The sequence below is a fragment of the Carettochelys insculpta genome, chromosome 2 (genome assembly GCF_033958435.1).
Source record: "Carettochelys insculpta isolate YL-2023 chromosome 2, ASM3395843v1, whole genome shotgun sequence".
NCBI classification, from domain to species: domain Eukaryota; kingdom Metazoa; phylum Chordata; order Testudines; family Carettochelyidae; genus Carettochelys; species Carettochelys insculpta.
In genome coordinates this window covers 96937553-96953077 of record NC_134138.1, presented here as the reverse complement: position 1 = coordinate 96953077, position 15525 = coordinate 96937553, and the positions used below count along the sequence as shown (strand labels likewise).

At 43.3% G+C, this 15525-nt stretch overlaps 1 protein-coding gene across 4 annotated transcripts in view; it reads right to left on the bottom strand.

The window, feature by feature from the left end:
* Positions 1 to 369: 369 nt before the first annotated feature.
* RALBP1 (ralA binding protein 1) overlaps positions 370 to 15525 on the bottom strand; it is a 64729-nt gene continuing 49573 nt past the window's right edge. For all 4 annotated transcript variants that reach the window (XM_074987443.1, XM_074987444.1, XM_074987445.1 and 1 more), the window contains exons 5-10: positions 14030 to 14191; positions 12110 to 12241; positions 10862 to 10969; positions 6598 to 6719; positions 6016 to 6139; positions 370 to 4031 (exon numbers count right to left, since the gene is read on the bottom strand). In XM_074987443.1, coding sequence (XP_074843544.1) covers positions 3765 to 4031; positions 6016 to 6139; positions 6598 to 6719; positions 10862 to 10969; positions 12110 to 12241; positions 14030 to 14191 — 915 coding nt within the window. In that variant the 3' untranslated portion in view covers positions 370 to 3764. The remainder of the gene's footprint in view (positions 4032 to 6015; positions 6140 to 6597; positions 6720 to 10861; positions 10970 to 12109; positions 12242 to 14029; positions 14192 to 15525) is intronic.

Here is a 15525-nt window from a genome sequence, read left to right as displayed (position 1 = left end):
CTGGCTATAGGGTATTCTAGCATAGGCTTCCCCCAGGCTGTCCTGGTCCACTGTGGATGGAGTCAACTCTGTATCCTAATCTCCAGTTCTTGTCTTGTGTGTGCATGTGCTCTCACCTATGTTACTATGGATACACTGTTTTCTAGGCATGAAGATGTGAGGCATGGTGAAACTTACCTTCACCACACACGTTTGTTTAAAAATCTAGCCCTTTAGCTAAAAGGATGAAGGAGGCACTGACTGACATGTTTCAGGCTCCTTCCAGGGTCAAGAACTGAGCAAAGCATCTATTTGTTGCTAAATTTGACAAACCACTAACTGCACCTTTCATGTAGGTAACAGTTCACTTGAAACTGCTACTTCTCAGGGTACAAATATTTTATTGGAAAAAGATTAATTTGCATTAAAATATTTGAAAAGAGCATCATACAGTTGCAGAACTTCAATACAGAGGAGGTCAACAGCCTTCAAAACTCCCCCTTTCAGATGCACGTAACAACCCTGCTGCTTTGTATTGGATTTCTCCCCAAAATTCATGTGCGTCATACAGAGTGATACTGATGAGTACTCATTTGGGTGTGTGACTGTTTAGCTGGCCCTATAAGAATTAACTGTAAAGGAAGTGATTAGTCAAACTATTCCAGGCTTGTGCTGGTATTGGCAATTCAAGTACTTTCAGTGTGGACACAAGATTTTAAGAATTTACCAAACAAGTGACCTGTCTGTGTTATGATATAGAACAGGTAGCCATGGTAAAGCTAGTAAAAATGCACAACAGATTTATTATTACTGACATAATTAGAGCTCAAGCCATCATGGCCAAGTGTGATTAATTTTTTATTACATGCAGGTGGCCTACAACTGAAGTCTGGTTTCAATAAGGTTGTAGTTACTGGGACATAAATGTGTAACAGTATTATTACATTCCTCACTTGAAGAATACAGACACATTTGATCCATAACCATAGTATGACATCCAGCAAATTAAATGGATGTAATGTACTCTAGGCCAGCTCTCCTCCTGCTGCTACTAAGCAAGTTTAATGTGAGTGTTTTTTTAACGACATATTGGCCAAATAAAAGACCTTACATGCTGATTTCCATTTACAAACTTCATTCATTGCATTTTCTCAGATGCTCAAGGAAGTTCAGGCGCAAAGTTCTTAAATTATACCTTCAGCTGAGGTTTGTTGTACTGCAAAGCTTTTAAGGCACCTTGCGATGCTCATCTTATAAGTGAGCTGGGCAGTGTAAAATGTCAAATTATTGAAATTATTTTCACAGATGTATTTACTGTCCAATTAAAAATAACCAACTCAACTGCCTAATGAGGCCCTCAAAGCAATCACGAATACACATTAAATTCAGCACTGCTTTCATTAGGACCTATGTGATCTCAAAGCACAAATGGCCTCTGTGTTTTGTCTGTACATAAACTGAATAAAAGAAAACCCACTAGAGTGTTACTGGGAATCCAACTGAAGATGAGTCCATGCACCACAGTGCCACTCCTCAGATAAAACGTTCCCTTATGAATCAGCAATATGGACATAAAAGCAGCTTTAATTGTTTTTTCAAGAAACATTTAGAACTCAAATCCTTCATGTACTATGGATAAATCGAACTACATTATTACAGAAACAAGAGATGAATATTTAATTCCTGTACTTACTTGTAGGACCTGTGTTCAATCCTAGCCCTACCATGGCGGGTGACCACCCAAACACCTCACAGCAGTGCTGGTGGTGTGGCTGCAGAAAAAACAGAACTGAGTGCCTTAATTCACATTTCAGAAAGTAAACTCTTTAATTCACCTTTTCAGTTATAGCAGTAAAATCAGGCTCTTTGACTACTGCCTTTGCTTTTCTTAGATACAATACAAGACAAATTTTAGCTTTGAGCCATTTTTCTCCCTTCAGCAGTTTTGTAACAGGAGTGCCAGGATAACTGTCCATACAGGAGAGTAATGCTAAAAACCGATTTCATAGTTTAACTGTGATGGGTTTGCTCCAAAAGAACCAACCCTTCCCCCCCCCCGCCCACACACACACACAATGGAAGGGGGCTGCGCATTCAAAGTGAGCTGGGATGCCTTTGAAAGCTGGACATATACTACGAGGTAGATCCATTACAAACTACTTTCAAATGGCGGTTGCATTTATTTGCTTGATGAATATGGTCCTAGCAAAATAAAAGTTATTAAGAGGTCTGTCTGAAGTACACATTAGAAAATCCATCATAACTTGGTAGAAATTAAAGTGAATTTAAACAATGTTTAAATATTGCTAGCATATGTAAAATGCATGTAACAGACTGGCACAGGAGAATGCTTTATATGTTGACAGTTGCCACCTAACCACATGCTCAAAGTCTGTTCTCCAAATTTTAAAAAAATAGGAGGCTGTTTTTGTATAACATATCAAAGCATTACTCGTACAAAATCAAATCATAGCCAATGATTCACAACAGTGCAATAAAGAATAGAACTACATCCACCAGATGCCAAAAATAAATATCCATAGTCTATAAACAAGGTAGGCTATAAGAACTCTGTGGAGTTATTTTCAATATTCTTTAGTTGACTATTTATTGATTAGTCTCATGACCATGGTTGCATTTAACACACAAACGAGTACACTGGAAACCTAAAAATGGCCCTACAATGCCAATTTTTACTGAAGGCCTTTGATTGCTGGCCCTGGTAAAAAGCTTGAGCCAAAAGGAAGTCAAGGTTATTGTTACTAAAGAAAAAATGTCTATTGCTGTAACCCACTCCCTCCCCTGGGCATCTTTCCTGGGGATTATCTGAAAAGCATAAATGGCTTGTCTTTCTGCAGCTTGAACAATATATTGCTTGATTAGGCAAAGAAGTTTTCTAAACTAAGCAAACTACATAATCAATCCCCTTTATTTACTAAAGTGTCAATCACTATTTTAACTGAACTGAGTTCAAAACACTTGAAAATGGACCCTGTCTCTGGGATAAGAAAAAGCTGTTGATATGCAGTACCACTGTGAATACAACATTAGGTGATACAACTGACGACGATCACCAGTTTACAAACCAGCACGTGGGTTAACTACATTGACAAAAAAAATTACCGGCTGTTGATGTACACCTTCCACCACAAAGGGATGTACTTAAATGTAAAATCTCACAGCTGTTATTTATTTTAATACATCTTGGAACTGTAAAATGAGGACATTAGTTGGGCATTTGTTAAGTAATGATGCTATCCTGCAGTCTCTCACATTTTAGCCAAACAGGAAAGAATTTAAAGCTTCTTTGTTTCTAATCTGCATCAGAAAGGTATCAAAGGCACAAGCATGAGTGACCAGGTAAGCAGAAATGACTGCATGACAATGAACAGAGTCACAAGGCAAATAATTAATGTTTGTGGCTAGGTTTTTGCTTTTTTGACTGGAAAAAAGAACCCTCCCAATTTTGCTCTGGTGTAAAATAAAACCACCACTCAATTATCTAAGTCCCCTGAAGCAAACTTGTCTCCTATCATCTGACACTAGCTGGAAAATTCCTCTGGACCCTCTAACTTCTAATTGCTTTGCCCTCCAAAGTAACCTGAGCCTAATGGGTAGAATCCACAATTATGACAGAGACAAAGGTCTCCAGGATTTTAAAAGCAAGATTCTTTATACAATGTACCCAGCTAGCAAAGATTTGTGCAGTTTTAGCCTCAGAATTACAGTAAGTTGCACAGTCTGTGCTAAGTCCAGTTGCTTTTCTGAATACCCAAGAACCCTGATCAAATTGGAGTTTCCTTCCGGTCTTTGCTGGGTGATGGCTTGACTAGTTCCTTGACCGTCTTTGACTGCTCTTTAGCTGCTTTTGTCTCCAGGACACTGTCTCTTTGCTGTTGAGAAACACCCCCCCACTTTTCTGGCTCATCTTCTTCCTGCACCTGCTGCTCTGATTTTGCTCTCTGCATCTGTAGCAGTCGAAGTTGCACTCGAAGCTCAATGATGGCCTCTCGTTCCTCATGAATCGCTTGGTTCAGATGATTGTTCTTTATCTTTTGGGCACAGGAAAGAAAAGTGACAAAACAGTAACTCCTGAATCGTGAATAGAGTATCACACAGTGTAATCTTTGCTGCTAAATTGGGAGAGAGTCAAGTGTGTGCACGTGTGCACAATAAACACACGGGAAGCGACAGAAATGGAGTGCATAAAAACAATCCCCCAAGGACCAGAAAATTTAGTCCATTGTCACTGTAACAGCTGCAACCACCAAAAATACACGCTCAGATAGAAAATGGGCACTCCAACCCATCCCTTTCTAGGGAAGGGTTCGGAGCTGGGTTAAGATTTTTATAAACTGTATTTTGAGTTAAATACTTATCAGTTAGGTTTCAGCAGGTGACTGTTCCAACATGGACTGCAAAGAAACTCATGTTTTAAGTTAGTTCTAGGACAGCCTTGCCTCACCTCTCTCCAGCAGCAATAGCTATAAAAATGAGCAAAGTGAAATGCCTCTGATATTATTCTTAGAGACGTAGGCTGCTTTAACTTTTTGCAACAAGGCAGCTTTAATTTTGTGGAGGGCTGTTATAAATCAGCTTCTTAAATCATCCCCATCTTCAATCTGAGTTACAAATATGGTATATCAACAGCTAACCAAAGTTACAAGATAGCTAATCCTTAGAGCACAGGCCTATCATTCAGGAAACATAGTATTTATTCGTGGCTCTGCAACAGACTTTCTGTATAATGACTGGCAAGTCACTTCACCTTTCTGGGCCTCAGCTGCCTCATCAGTAACACAAGAACAGTACATGACAGGCTGTTTGTGAAGTGTAGTTTACTGATAATGGAGATGTTTCTGAGACAGGAAGCATCACATGGTACCAATACAGCGTTTTTTGTTGAGAACTGTAAAGGACATTAACCCAGAGCACTACCTACCAAGCAAGACACCAGCATTTATACACTGTGTGGTACACCTTGTTCCCAGTCACTGGGCTTCAAGTGTGGTGAAAGAAATACAACTCCATCCTCAGAGTGGAAAGAAAGGATGAAAGGACTTCAGTGTTACTTTAGAGCAGAAGTCTCCGCAAGCATTTTTAGGGAGAAAAAAGCAAACAGATGTACAAAAGAAACGGAAAGGGCGGTGTTGGGAAAAAAAAATCTGAAATCTGTTCTCCCAGACCCTGCCTCATGTGCAGTCATTTACATGTGTGCAAAGAGGCCGTATGACTCTACTGAATCATATTTACACCCACTTTGCACTCGGGTAAATGACACACGTTGCAGGAGCACAAGGGAATAAAGCTAGCCTTAAAGAGGAACAGCACTGGTTCTTGAGAATTAAATCAGTAAACTCCCCAAATATGCAATTTTGAGTTGTGCTTAACTCACATTAACGCAAGTTAAGAGCAACTTAAAATCCCACCCCCGCACCAGTTCACCCTCCACCCGTGCATGGCTCCGCCTCACCCCCACACCCAGCTCTGGCTCCAAATCACCACCCCACATGCATGGCTCCGGCTCAACCCCTCCCTTCTCCCCATTCAACACACCCCACCCCCTGGCTCACGGCTTTGACTCAACCCCATCCTCCATGCGCAGCTCCAGCTCAACTCTCCCCACAGCCTGACTTGCCACCTAAGCACGGCTCCAGCTCACTCTCCCTATGCGTGGCACTAGCTCAACTCTGCCCCGCAACCCACCACAGTCTTAACCCTCCCCAACTCTGGGATGGGATACTGCAACTGCCCCCACACCCCAGGACTTACCTTTCTAAAGGAGCTCCAGGTGCTCCTGCTGCTTCGCCAGGGAAGAAAGCCATCCCCTGATTTTGTGAAATTAGAGTTATGTGAGGGTGCATGGGAACACAACCCTTGTATCCATCGAGGCACCACCGTATAGATATTCCAAAGAGAGACCGAAATAATTCTGTTCTCTCACTCATCCACTAAGAAGAAAATGAGCAGAAGCCACCCCGCAAGAAAGCCAGCATGAAAAGCAGAGGTTATTTTGTTAAAATGCACTGGCCTCACCTCTAGCTCCTCATTCTGCCTTTGCAAATCTTCCAATATAATCTGTAGCTCCTCCTCATCCTCGCTCTCGCTCTCGCTCTCAGAAGAATATTCTTCAGTTTCACTTCGGCCATGCTGCTGACGACTGAAAGAGCAAAAGAGACCTTAAGCGTAGACCCTGCTCAAATGCAAGTTTGCTGGAAATGCAGGAGGTGCAAAAGTGGCTATTTCACCTGCCTGTACATGTGAGGGTCTGGGGCAATTTAGAATGTTAAAGCATTTTGTTTGTCTCTCTTTCTTTTTCTTTTTTTTAAGAAAGCAAATTCTACTTTTGCTGAAGTAAAGAAAACACAGTTTGTCCATTAATAGTATGCGTTAATAGTATGCGTTTTTTTTATGTTTAAGATCTGCACAACGAGACAAAGCTGCAGTAAGGCAGCCTGTAATGTTCATTGTGTTCCTGTCCTTTCCATTAGCACTCTGAACTGTATAGTTCTATGTTTTTTGAAATACCCCCTTTATAGAGCAATACAGTAATTTTTGCTGTGAATGTAAGAGTTCTAGTTTGGCTGGGGAATCTAAGGTCAGCAGGCCTTTTCTCACCTTTGAATTTCAGCTATTTCTGCTCGAAGGCGTTCTATCTCCTCCTTCTCAGAGGCAATTTGTCGGCGCAGGAACTGCTCCATTGCTAGTAGTTCTTCCTGTTCTGTCAAGATCTCATTCTCCTGCAATGATAAATTAATTCACTTCATCTTGGATTTATGATCTGCACACAATATACGACAGCGCTCTTTCTAATGCTGCATTCTCAGAAGCTACCAAACAACTTTGTTTTCTGGAAACATTTCAGGCAATTATGCCGGAAGCATGGTCTTGTCCTATGTCAATGTATGCAGACAGACAGGACAACCTTCCTAGTCCATTGGTCCACCAGCTCCCAAAGCCAAGATCAATCTGGGATCAAATTATGGCTGATTGAGATCTTCTTACTGAACTGTTGTGTGCAGCAGTCCAACAAATTCTGGCTCAACCCACATGACATGAGCCTGGAGATTTCCTTCTCCCCAGACTCCAACAGGTGCAAAAGCTCAAGTCAAAGTGGAAGCCCTGGTGCCAAGACCAGAAGCAGACAAGTCCTAAATTCACTTTTGGAGACAGAAAGCGGGTAGCCAGAATTATGGCAGCAGGCTGGGGGAGAGTGGATGAGGTGGGTGGCAGAAAAGACGAAATGGTGGTGTAGGACAGAAGAGGAAAATGCAGTGAACCTCCCTCGCTCTCTCCACACGATACACACCTAAAACACCAAACCCTTCCCTGCCAGGACTCCTATGATATCAGATCTTTTTCCTTTCCTTTGTGCCAGCCTGCCAGGGCTAAGCAAACGTGTCTGGAAATGCTGAGTCCTTTACTCTAACCTGCTTATTTAAAATGAATGAATGGGTAAAACCAACTTTAAACTTACACTCATTGGTGTCAATTTCAAAGAGGTTAGGCCTAAAGAATGCAGAATTGAGGAAGGAAACACTTCCACTTCCCACTTTTTAAAAAAAGCGATGCTTTTCAAACATAACGTGTTTAAAAAGTCCATAGAACTTAGTTACCTAGCAAACAATCACTTCAATAAAACAAGATTAACTTCTTATAGCAATCCTAACAAGCCTCTGTGACAAGCTTTTAGGTATCTTGTTGCTGATGCCTGTTAAACAGCAGGCACGAATGAGAACTGTAGAAAAATGTTTCTGAAAAGCTTCCAACCAACTGTAGCTGGAAAGAGGCGATAGACAGTTTAAGAGACAAACAAGAGAAGTGAAAAACAACAGTCTAAATTACTTGGATATAAGCGGCTCAGTCTTGACCCTCTTTGGCTACGTCTACACGTGAAGCCTACATCGAAATAGGCTATTTTGATGAGTAACGTCTACACGTCCTCCAGGGCCGGCAACGTCGATGTTCAACTTCGACGTTGCGCAGCACCACATCGAAATAGGCGCTGCGAGGGAACGTCTACATGCCAAAGTAGCACACATCGAAATAAGGGTGCCAGGCACAGCTGCAGACAGAGTCACAGGGCGGACTCAACAGCAAGCCGCTCCCTTAAAGGGCCCCTCCCAGACACAGTTGCACTAAACAACACAAAATACACAGAGCCGACAACCGGTTGCAGACCCTGTGCCTGCAGCATGGATCCCCAGCTGCCGCCGCAGCAGCAGCCAGAAGCCCTGGGCTAAGGGCTGCTGCCCACGGTGACTATAGAGCCCCGCAGGGGCTCGAGAGAGAGCGTCTCTCAACCCCTCAGCTGATGGCCGCCATGGCGGACCCCGCTATTTCGAAGTTGTGGGACGCGCAACGACTACACGGTCCATACCTCGACGTTGAACGTCGAAGTAGGGCGCTATTCCTATCCCCTCATGGGGTTAGCGACTTCGACGTCTCGCCGCCTAACGTCGAAGTTAACTTCGAAATAGCGCCCGGTGTGTGTAGCCGTGACGGGCGCTATTTCGAAGTTAGTGCCGCTACTTCGAAGTAGCGTGCACGTGTAGACACGGCTTTTCAGGCATTAGTGATGAAAAGAGAGAAAACAACTGAGGCTCTGACCTGAGGAGGGAGCCTGAAGCCAATGTGAGCTACGCATAGGCTTATCCTCTTTACTAATCCACAGCGTACATCGCACACCAGGGTCTGGGTTCACTAAGGGATTTAGGCACTGTGGTGTTCAGAGTCGCAGTACCTAACTTTTAGCCACTTACCAAAAATCAAGGAACAAACTGATTCCCACCACCTGAGTTACGTGCCTCAATTCCCTGTACAACGAATGGGGGGATATAGGTGACTAGTCCGCAAGTCACAAAAAACAGCATGCCAGGCAGGCAGCTGGCTAAGTTAGCTCTCAGGGTGACAGGAGTAGGTCCTAAATCTCACTGTTCAAGGAAATAGGTGCCTGGATGTAGAGGCCTATCAGATGGGGCCCCTTCTGGAGTCAGGAGCTTGGGCACCAAAGGCATTTCTTGGCAAAGTGAGTTAGGCACCAGTCTAAACCCACAACAAATGGACAGAAGAGGAAGGGGTGGTAGCATCCATCTTATACCTTGGAGCCCAGAGACACATGGGATGTGAGAGAACCAGGTTCAGTTCCTTCCTGTGGCATAGAGAAAAAGGATTTGAACAGAGGTCATCACCTCTCAGCATGCTCTAAATCTCCAAGCTATGGGATACTGCAATGTGGGGCTCCTTGCAGGTAGAGGTAGGGGAACTGAACCTGGGTCTCCTACATCCCAGGCAAGAGAACAAAAGTTATAAGGTAGGTGCTGCCACCACTGCTGCCTCTTGCCACTTTTTGACTGATGCAATAGGTGTCCTGTGAGTCCACACACCAGCCCAGGCTCTACACACAAGACTGGCAGGAGAATGGCTCTCTTTCCCTGATTTGTGCATCACACCGGGGTATAGGCAGAAGACAGGCATCCCAGCATCTAGAGGGACTCAGCAGAAATCTAAGAACAGATGACTCTCATACTCTGCAAATATAGACACCAAGGCTAGGGCTACACTGAGCCACAGTGCTGGCAGCTTGATAAATGAGTGGCCTCAAAAATGCAAATGACTGCTCACGTGCATATTTAGGCGAGCTTGCCCTGCCAACAGAGGCTGCTGCCAGCAGAAAACAAGCAGTATAGACGTGTTCCTGCCAGCAAAAACACCGTTTGTCAGCAGCCTTTTATCCAGACATAAGGGGCTGCCGACAGAGGGGGTCTGTACTGGCAGAACCACGTCGACCCAGCTTGTTTTCTGCCAGCATCAGCCTCTACCGGCAGGGCAATCTTGTGCGACGATGCAAATGAGTGGTCCTTTGAATTTTTGAGACGGCTCATTTGCGTCAAACTGCCAGCACTACGGCTCAGTGTAGCCCTAGCTCAAGAGAGTTTAGGCATCTCCAGGGTTCCGCAGGAGTTTTGTGGAACCTAAACCTGGGATTTAGGTGCCTAGACAGGAAAGTAGGCTTTAAACCCCCAATTTCAAGCAGACCGCAGACATGCACACTGGAGCTGAAGTGCTCTCACCGGAAGAAGTTTCCTCTCTCTCTGTGGCTCCAGGTAATAAGGAGGATTCAAGACTCTTTTACAGCATTTAAACTAAATGTAACTGTTAATCATGATATTTTTAGACTGTAATGTACACATTAACTGCTTTTGTTGAAAACCAGCCTTATATATCCAGCCTCACATCACCACTCAACTCATCAAGACTTTCACAGACAAAATGAAAAAAAGTATCCCAATCTTTGCCCAACTAGGGAACAGACTAGAAAACACAGTGATAGAGCTCTGCAAATTCTTCCCACAACACAAACTCCACCTAGAGGTGATGCCAAAATGAAACACTGATCAGACTGTGGAAGTCCTCATAATACAACAGTCTCTCCTCTCATGAATTAGCAGTGGAACAGAAGCGTTAATTGGAAAACAGTAAGGAAAATTTGAGGTACTAAATTTGACAAAGTGTAAATATGCAATAGGAATAGGAATCCTTTGTGTGCACATAAATTTCAGCACCTTCACTGTATGTGCCTATTCTGGCCTCCAAATCATTCCTGCCAAAAAAGACCCACTCCTTCCCCATTCCTGAATGACCTCACTTACAATTCAGACAATACAGCAAGGCTCCTCATGGCACAAACACAGAAATGAAGAGGCCATTAAAGCCTTCTTTAACTGAGTAACTTTGCTAATAAGCAAAGGTTTCTTTAATAATCCTGAAATATATTTGCTTCTCTTTAGTCACTGCTTCATATTCCAAAGCCTGCTTTGCTGGTACATTAACAGAAGGGCAAGAAGGCTAGAAGGAAAATGGGATTAAAAACATAATTCACCTGGGCGAGAAGGATATTAATAACTTCTTCATTTTCATTCATTTCTTCTTTGGAGACATCCTCCTTCGAAAGGCTGGCAATTTCTTGAGCAATCTTTGTTTCACACTCCTGCAATGACAGGAATCTGGATTAAAAGGTTAACCCAGCCACCACATTATGTAGTGCAATCTTGTGCAAACATCAGTTGAAAGCCAGAATCTATATTTAAGTATTTGCTTTCTAGGACATATTGTTTTAAGCACATAAGAATGATTGAACACTGATACTTAAGGCTCAGGGTCAACATAACAGAAAACTGAAAATCAAAAATTGGACTGAAAGCACAACTCAAAAACAACAACTGCTCACCTACTCCTCTAAAAATGGATTTCTGCTCTTACATTTAAGCAACTCTCATCCTTTTGGAAACATGCACATAGCGAACCTTTTAGTTATGTACTCAGTCCTGTCCGTTGCTTGCATTAGACAGTGCCATTCAGGCTGTGTCTACACTAGACCCCCGGCTTTCAAAAGGGGGATGCTGAGGAGACACTTTTGGACAGGCTAATGAGGTGCTGCAATGAATATGCAGCACCTCATTAGCATAATGGCAGCCATGGCACTTCAAAAGTGCCACTTTTGATTGCACGCAGCTCGTCTACACGAGGTCCTTTTCGAAAGGACCCTGCACACTTCAAAATCCCCTTATTCCTATAACCAAATAGAAATAAGGGGATTTTGAAGCCTGTGCAGTCCTTTCAAAAAGGACCCCACGTAGACCAACCACACGCAATCGAAAGTTGCTGCAGTCATTATGCTAATGAGGTGCTGCATATTCATTCATTCATAGCATATCCCAGTGCCTCATTAGCATCCCCCTTCCGAAAGGTGGGTGCTTGTGTAGACATAGCCTCAATGTTTAGAAAATCGTCCACTTGCCCTTTTTAGTACTCACAAGCTAAAACAAGTTCAGACACACAGGATATGCAGCAAGACAAATCAAACCAAACTCCCATAGCAACATTTACCCTTTTTAAGTCCAAATGAAACACATCTGATCCCTCTTTAAGCACCTCCAGCACGCAGCAATGAGAGATGCTGAAGATGAGTTCATTTAATGTTAAAACAATCGTGCATGTCACTGAAGGTATTATAACAGGAAATTACAAGACAAATTTTATTCATATCTCTAAAAGGATCAAAAATATGCCCACAGCAATTCCAGTCCATGAACTTAAAAGATCTGGCAATGAACACAAAGTGACCCACCTGTCTTTTAGCTTCTCTTAGTTTCCTTTTGAGGGCTGTTAAAATTCTTTGTACCTCCCATAATCTCTCTTCTTTGGATAAATCTTTTATCCCTGCCTGCAAATCTCGATGTAAACAGTTCAAAAGGAACTCCTAGAATAACATGAAAAGCATCATATTCACCGCTTGTTACTATAAAAACCTTAACAATACACTATAACACTAGTACCACCACCACATTTTTATATACAGGTTGTACTTCCCTCATCTAGCACCCTGGCAACCTGAGAGGTCCTGAATGAGGGGATTTACCGGATGAGGAGAGGTCAGGCCCCCAAGCTGCCTTGAGGGAGTGGGGCACTCCTGGAGGACTCCCCCATGGGGCTAGGCAGCTGCAGGGCTGCCGGCAGGGCTCCTGCTGCAGGACTGCTGGTGGGGATCCCATGGGTCTGGCTTGGGTCCCACATTTATGGGGCGAGGAAGGGGTGTGGACTTCCAGCACCAGTCATCTCTTCCACTGTGGGGTTCCCCCCAGCCCCAGCCAGGGTCCCCGTGGCTGCAGGGCTCCCTTAGCCCAGCTAAGGTGCAAGCAGGCTCCGTGCCACAACCACCTCCCTGCCACAGGGCTGCAGGGCTCTCCTGCCCTGGCTAGGGGTCCCCATGGCTGTGGGGCTGGCTCCCTGCCTGGAGGGCTGGGCTCTGCACAGTGGGGCTCTCCAAACCCAGCCGAGCTCCTTTTCCTATGCTGTTTTCAGTCACTTGCTTGGAATGTTTCTCCTCCAAGTCTATCCCTGACCGTCTCCAATCAGGCATTCCGCTACTTGCACTCCACTGAAACCCATTCTTGCCAAAAAATCCCTGACCTCTTCCAAGTCAAAGCTCAGAACTAGTATTCCAACCTCATCTTCCCTCACTAGTCAGCTACTTTTGGCACTGTTGACCACGCTCCTCTTCTTGAAATCCTGTCCTCCACCTTGATTACAAGACTGTCTTCTCGTGGTTCTCTAACTGCTCCTATAATGTGTTCCTTGAAGAATCCTCCTCATCCACCCTCCAACTTTCTATGGGGATTCCAAAGAGCCCTGCCCTTGCTCCCAGTCTCTCCTTTTCTCCCTTATTTCTGAGTAATCTCCTCCATAAGCACACATACAACTACTGTCTCTCTTGACTCAGATCTTCCTCTCTGCTGCAAACCTTTCATCTCCTGTTCAAACTAAAATCGTCCCCTGTTGCTCTCACATTTCCTTGGGGATATCAAGCTCTAAGCTCAAGCGCAATAAGGCTAGAAATCACCATTCTTAATTTTCCCCTACTTGTTTTATTGCTGTGGACACTGTTCCCATTTTTTGTCACTGGCCTCTTACCCCTACCTAGGTCCTTTCTACCCATTTATACATAAATCTTGTTGATTCTTTATATAAAGGTATGACATTTTCAGATGTGAAAATAAGCAGGCGCATAAGGATGCCTCAACTACTGTTCCTACACCAAAAGGCATCGCAGGTGCTGCTGCAGTTTTGCATCACCCCCGGATTTCCATAGGCAAACCAATTCTACGAGACTATTGAAGTAGCACAAAGCAACCCCGATGTGCTAGAAAATCAGCCCGATGATACAAATCTCTTACCTGTAAAACACTGTCCCCACTAGCCCCATATTCAAGAAGATCCTTGAGCAGCTCACAAGGTGATTGGTACAAGACCAGATTTTTCTATATGCCACTACAGGAGAAGTGCAACACATCCTCCCACAAATACAATTGTAACACTAACAAAATACCAACTACCTGACCACACGACTGAGCTCACAGCAAACTGTTACAGCACATTAAAAGCCATCACTCAGTCTATGAGATCTACTTCCACCAGGTCGCAGCTGCTTTACTATGAACATAACCTTCAGGCTAGGAACATTCCTTAACCCACTCAGTGAAAGACAAACCTGTCGTCTGATTTCCTCTTTAATGTTTTCCTGTGTTTCTGGCAGTGCTGGCATTGTTGCCATGTTAGACCACCGAAGGGGTTTTGTCACCGGCTTTAGAGTCACATTTCCAAAGAATTCTTGGACATGGGTAAAAAACACATACAGGACACGGTTGCTGATCTAGGAAGAAATTACAGTCAAAATACTGCTTCAGAAAATGATATTTAACACAATGTCCTTAATTATCAATGGTTTGTTTTCCCTACTTCAGATCTTACTGGACAAAGGATATAAATTTTGGGCTTATCAATACAACTCTGTGAAAACAAGCTAATCAGTGCTACTTCCAGTAGATTCAAGGGTTGATTTAAAATAAAATGTCTGAAATTCATGATCCACTGCTAGCCCGGAGGAAGCATGCCATGCTGTAGTGGTCTCCCATCACTGCGCTCTTTGATCATGAGACAGTCTATTTCCAAGCTAAAAATTGCTGCCCTGCAACCATTAACCATTAGCTTTATATAAACAGCAAAAACAGAAATTTGCCCTTTTCTTGTTAGGTGTTTTTCCATGCACAAAAATGGGAAGTCAGTGCTAGTGACAGGAAAGAGGGACCTTACAAGGACTGTAAGACACCATGTACTTTTTTGCCTTTGTTCACCACAATGATTTTTCTGTAACTGCAAGATGAGAATGAACATTTGTTCATCTGTGCTGAACAGACTTAGTGACTCCTTTAGACTACACCACCTCATTCAATTGCTATTGTTTTTAGCTATTAGTGGGTGTGGACAATTAAAACCTTAAAACCGTGGAGTAAGCAAGGAACATTAGGAGACTGAGGACCACCTCCACTTACCACAGTGCATCAGCACAGCTGCAACAATGCAGCTGTGTCTTTATAGCGCTAAAGCAACGATGCTCCTGCACCAACAGGAGAGCTTTTCCCTGTAGATGTAGTTAATGTACCTCCTCAAGAGGCGAGAGAGACAAGGTAGAAACTCTCCCATCAACACAGTGCTGTCTATATGGAGGATTACAGCTCAGGTGTCTAGACTTTTCACAAGCCTGAGCGAAGTAGTTATACTGCTGTCAGTCAGTAATGTAGACTGGTTTAACTCAGACAAAAGAGTTAAGGATAACACATTTTATAACTCTACTAGGCCTAGAATGCAAACGTGTTGCTAAAATTTCATGACGCCCCTATTTCCTTACAGATACAGACTTCAGCTAACTAGTATTTACAGCTGTAAAGGATAATCCAATAACAGCCTTCATAGCAGGGCTGTTAATAATATCTACCATATTGTGAAGTATTAAAAATAAGGAAATCACCGCACTATGCTTATTGTATAATTACTTTCTCTATTCTTCCCCAATATTTCAACAGATTTAACATCCTGTAACACATCTCAAATACTTTAACCAAGAGGAGAAAGCTGGCCACAAAATGTTTTTGAAAGAGCTGCTATTTTGTTCCTTGCCTTTAGAAAAGATTTTTTTTAGGTGGAAAT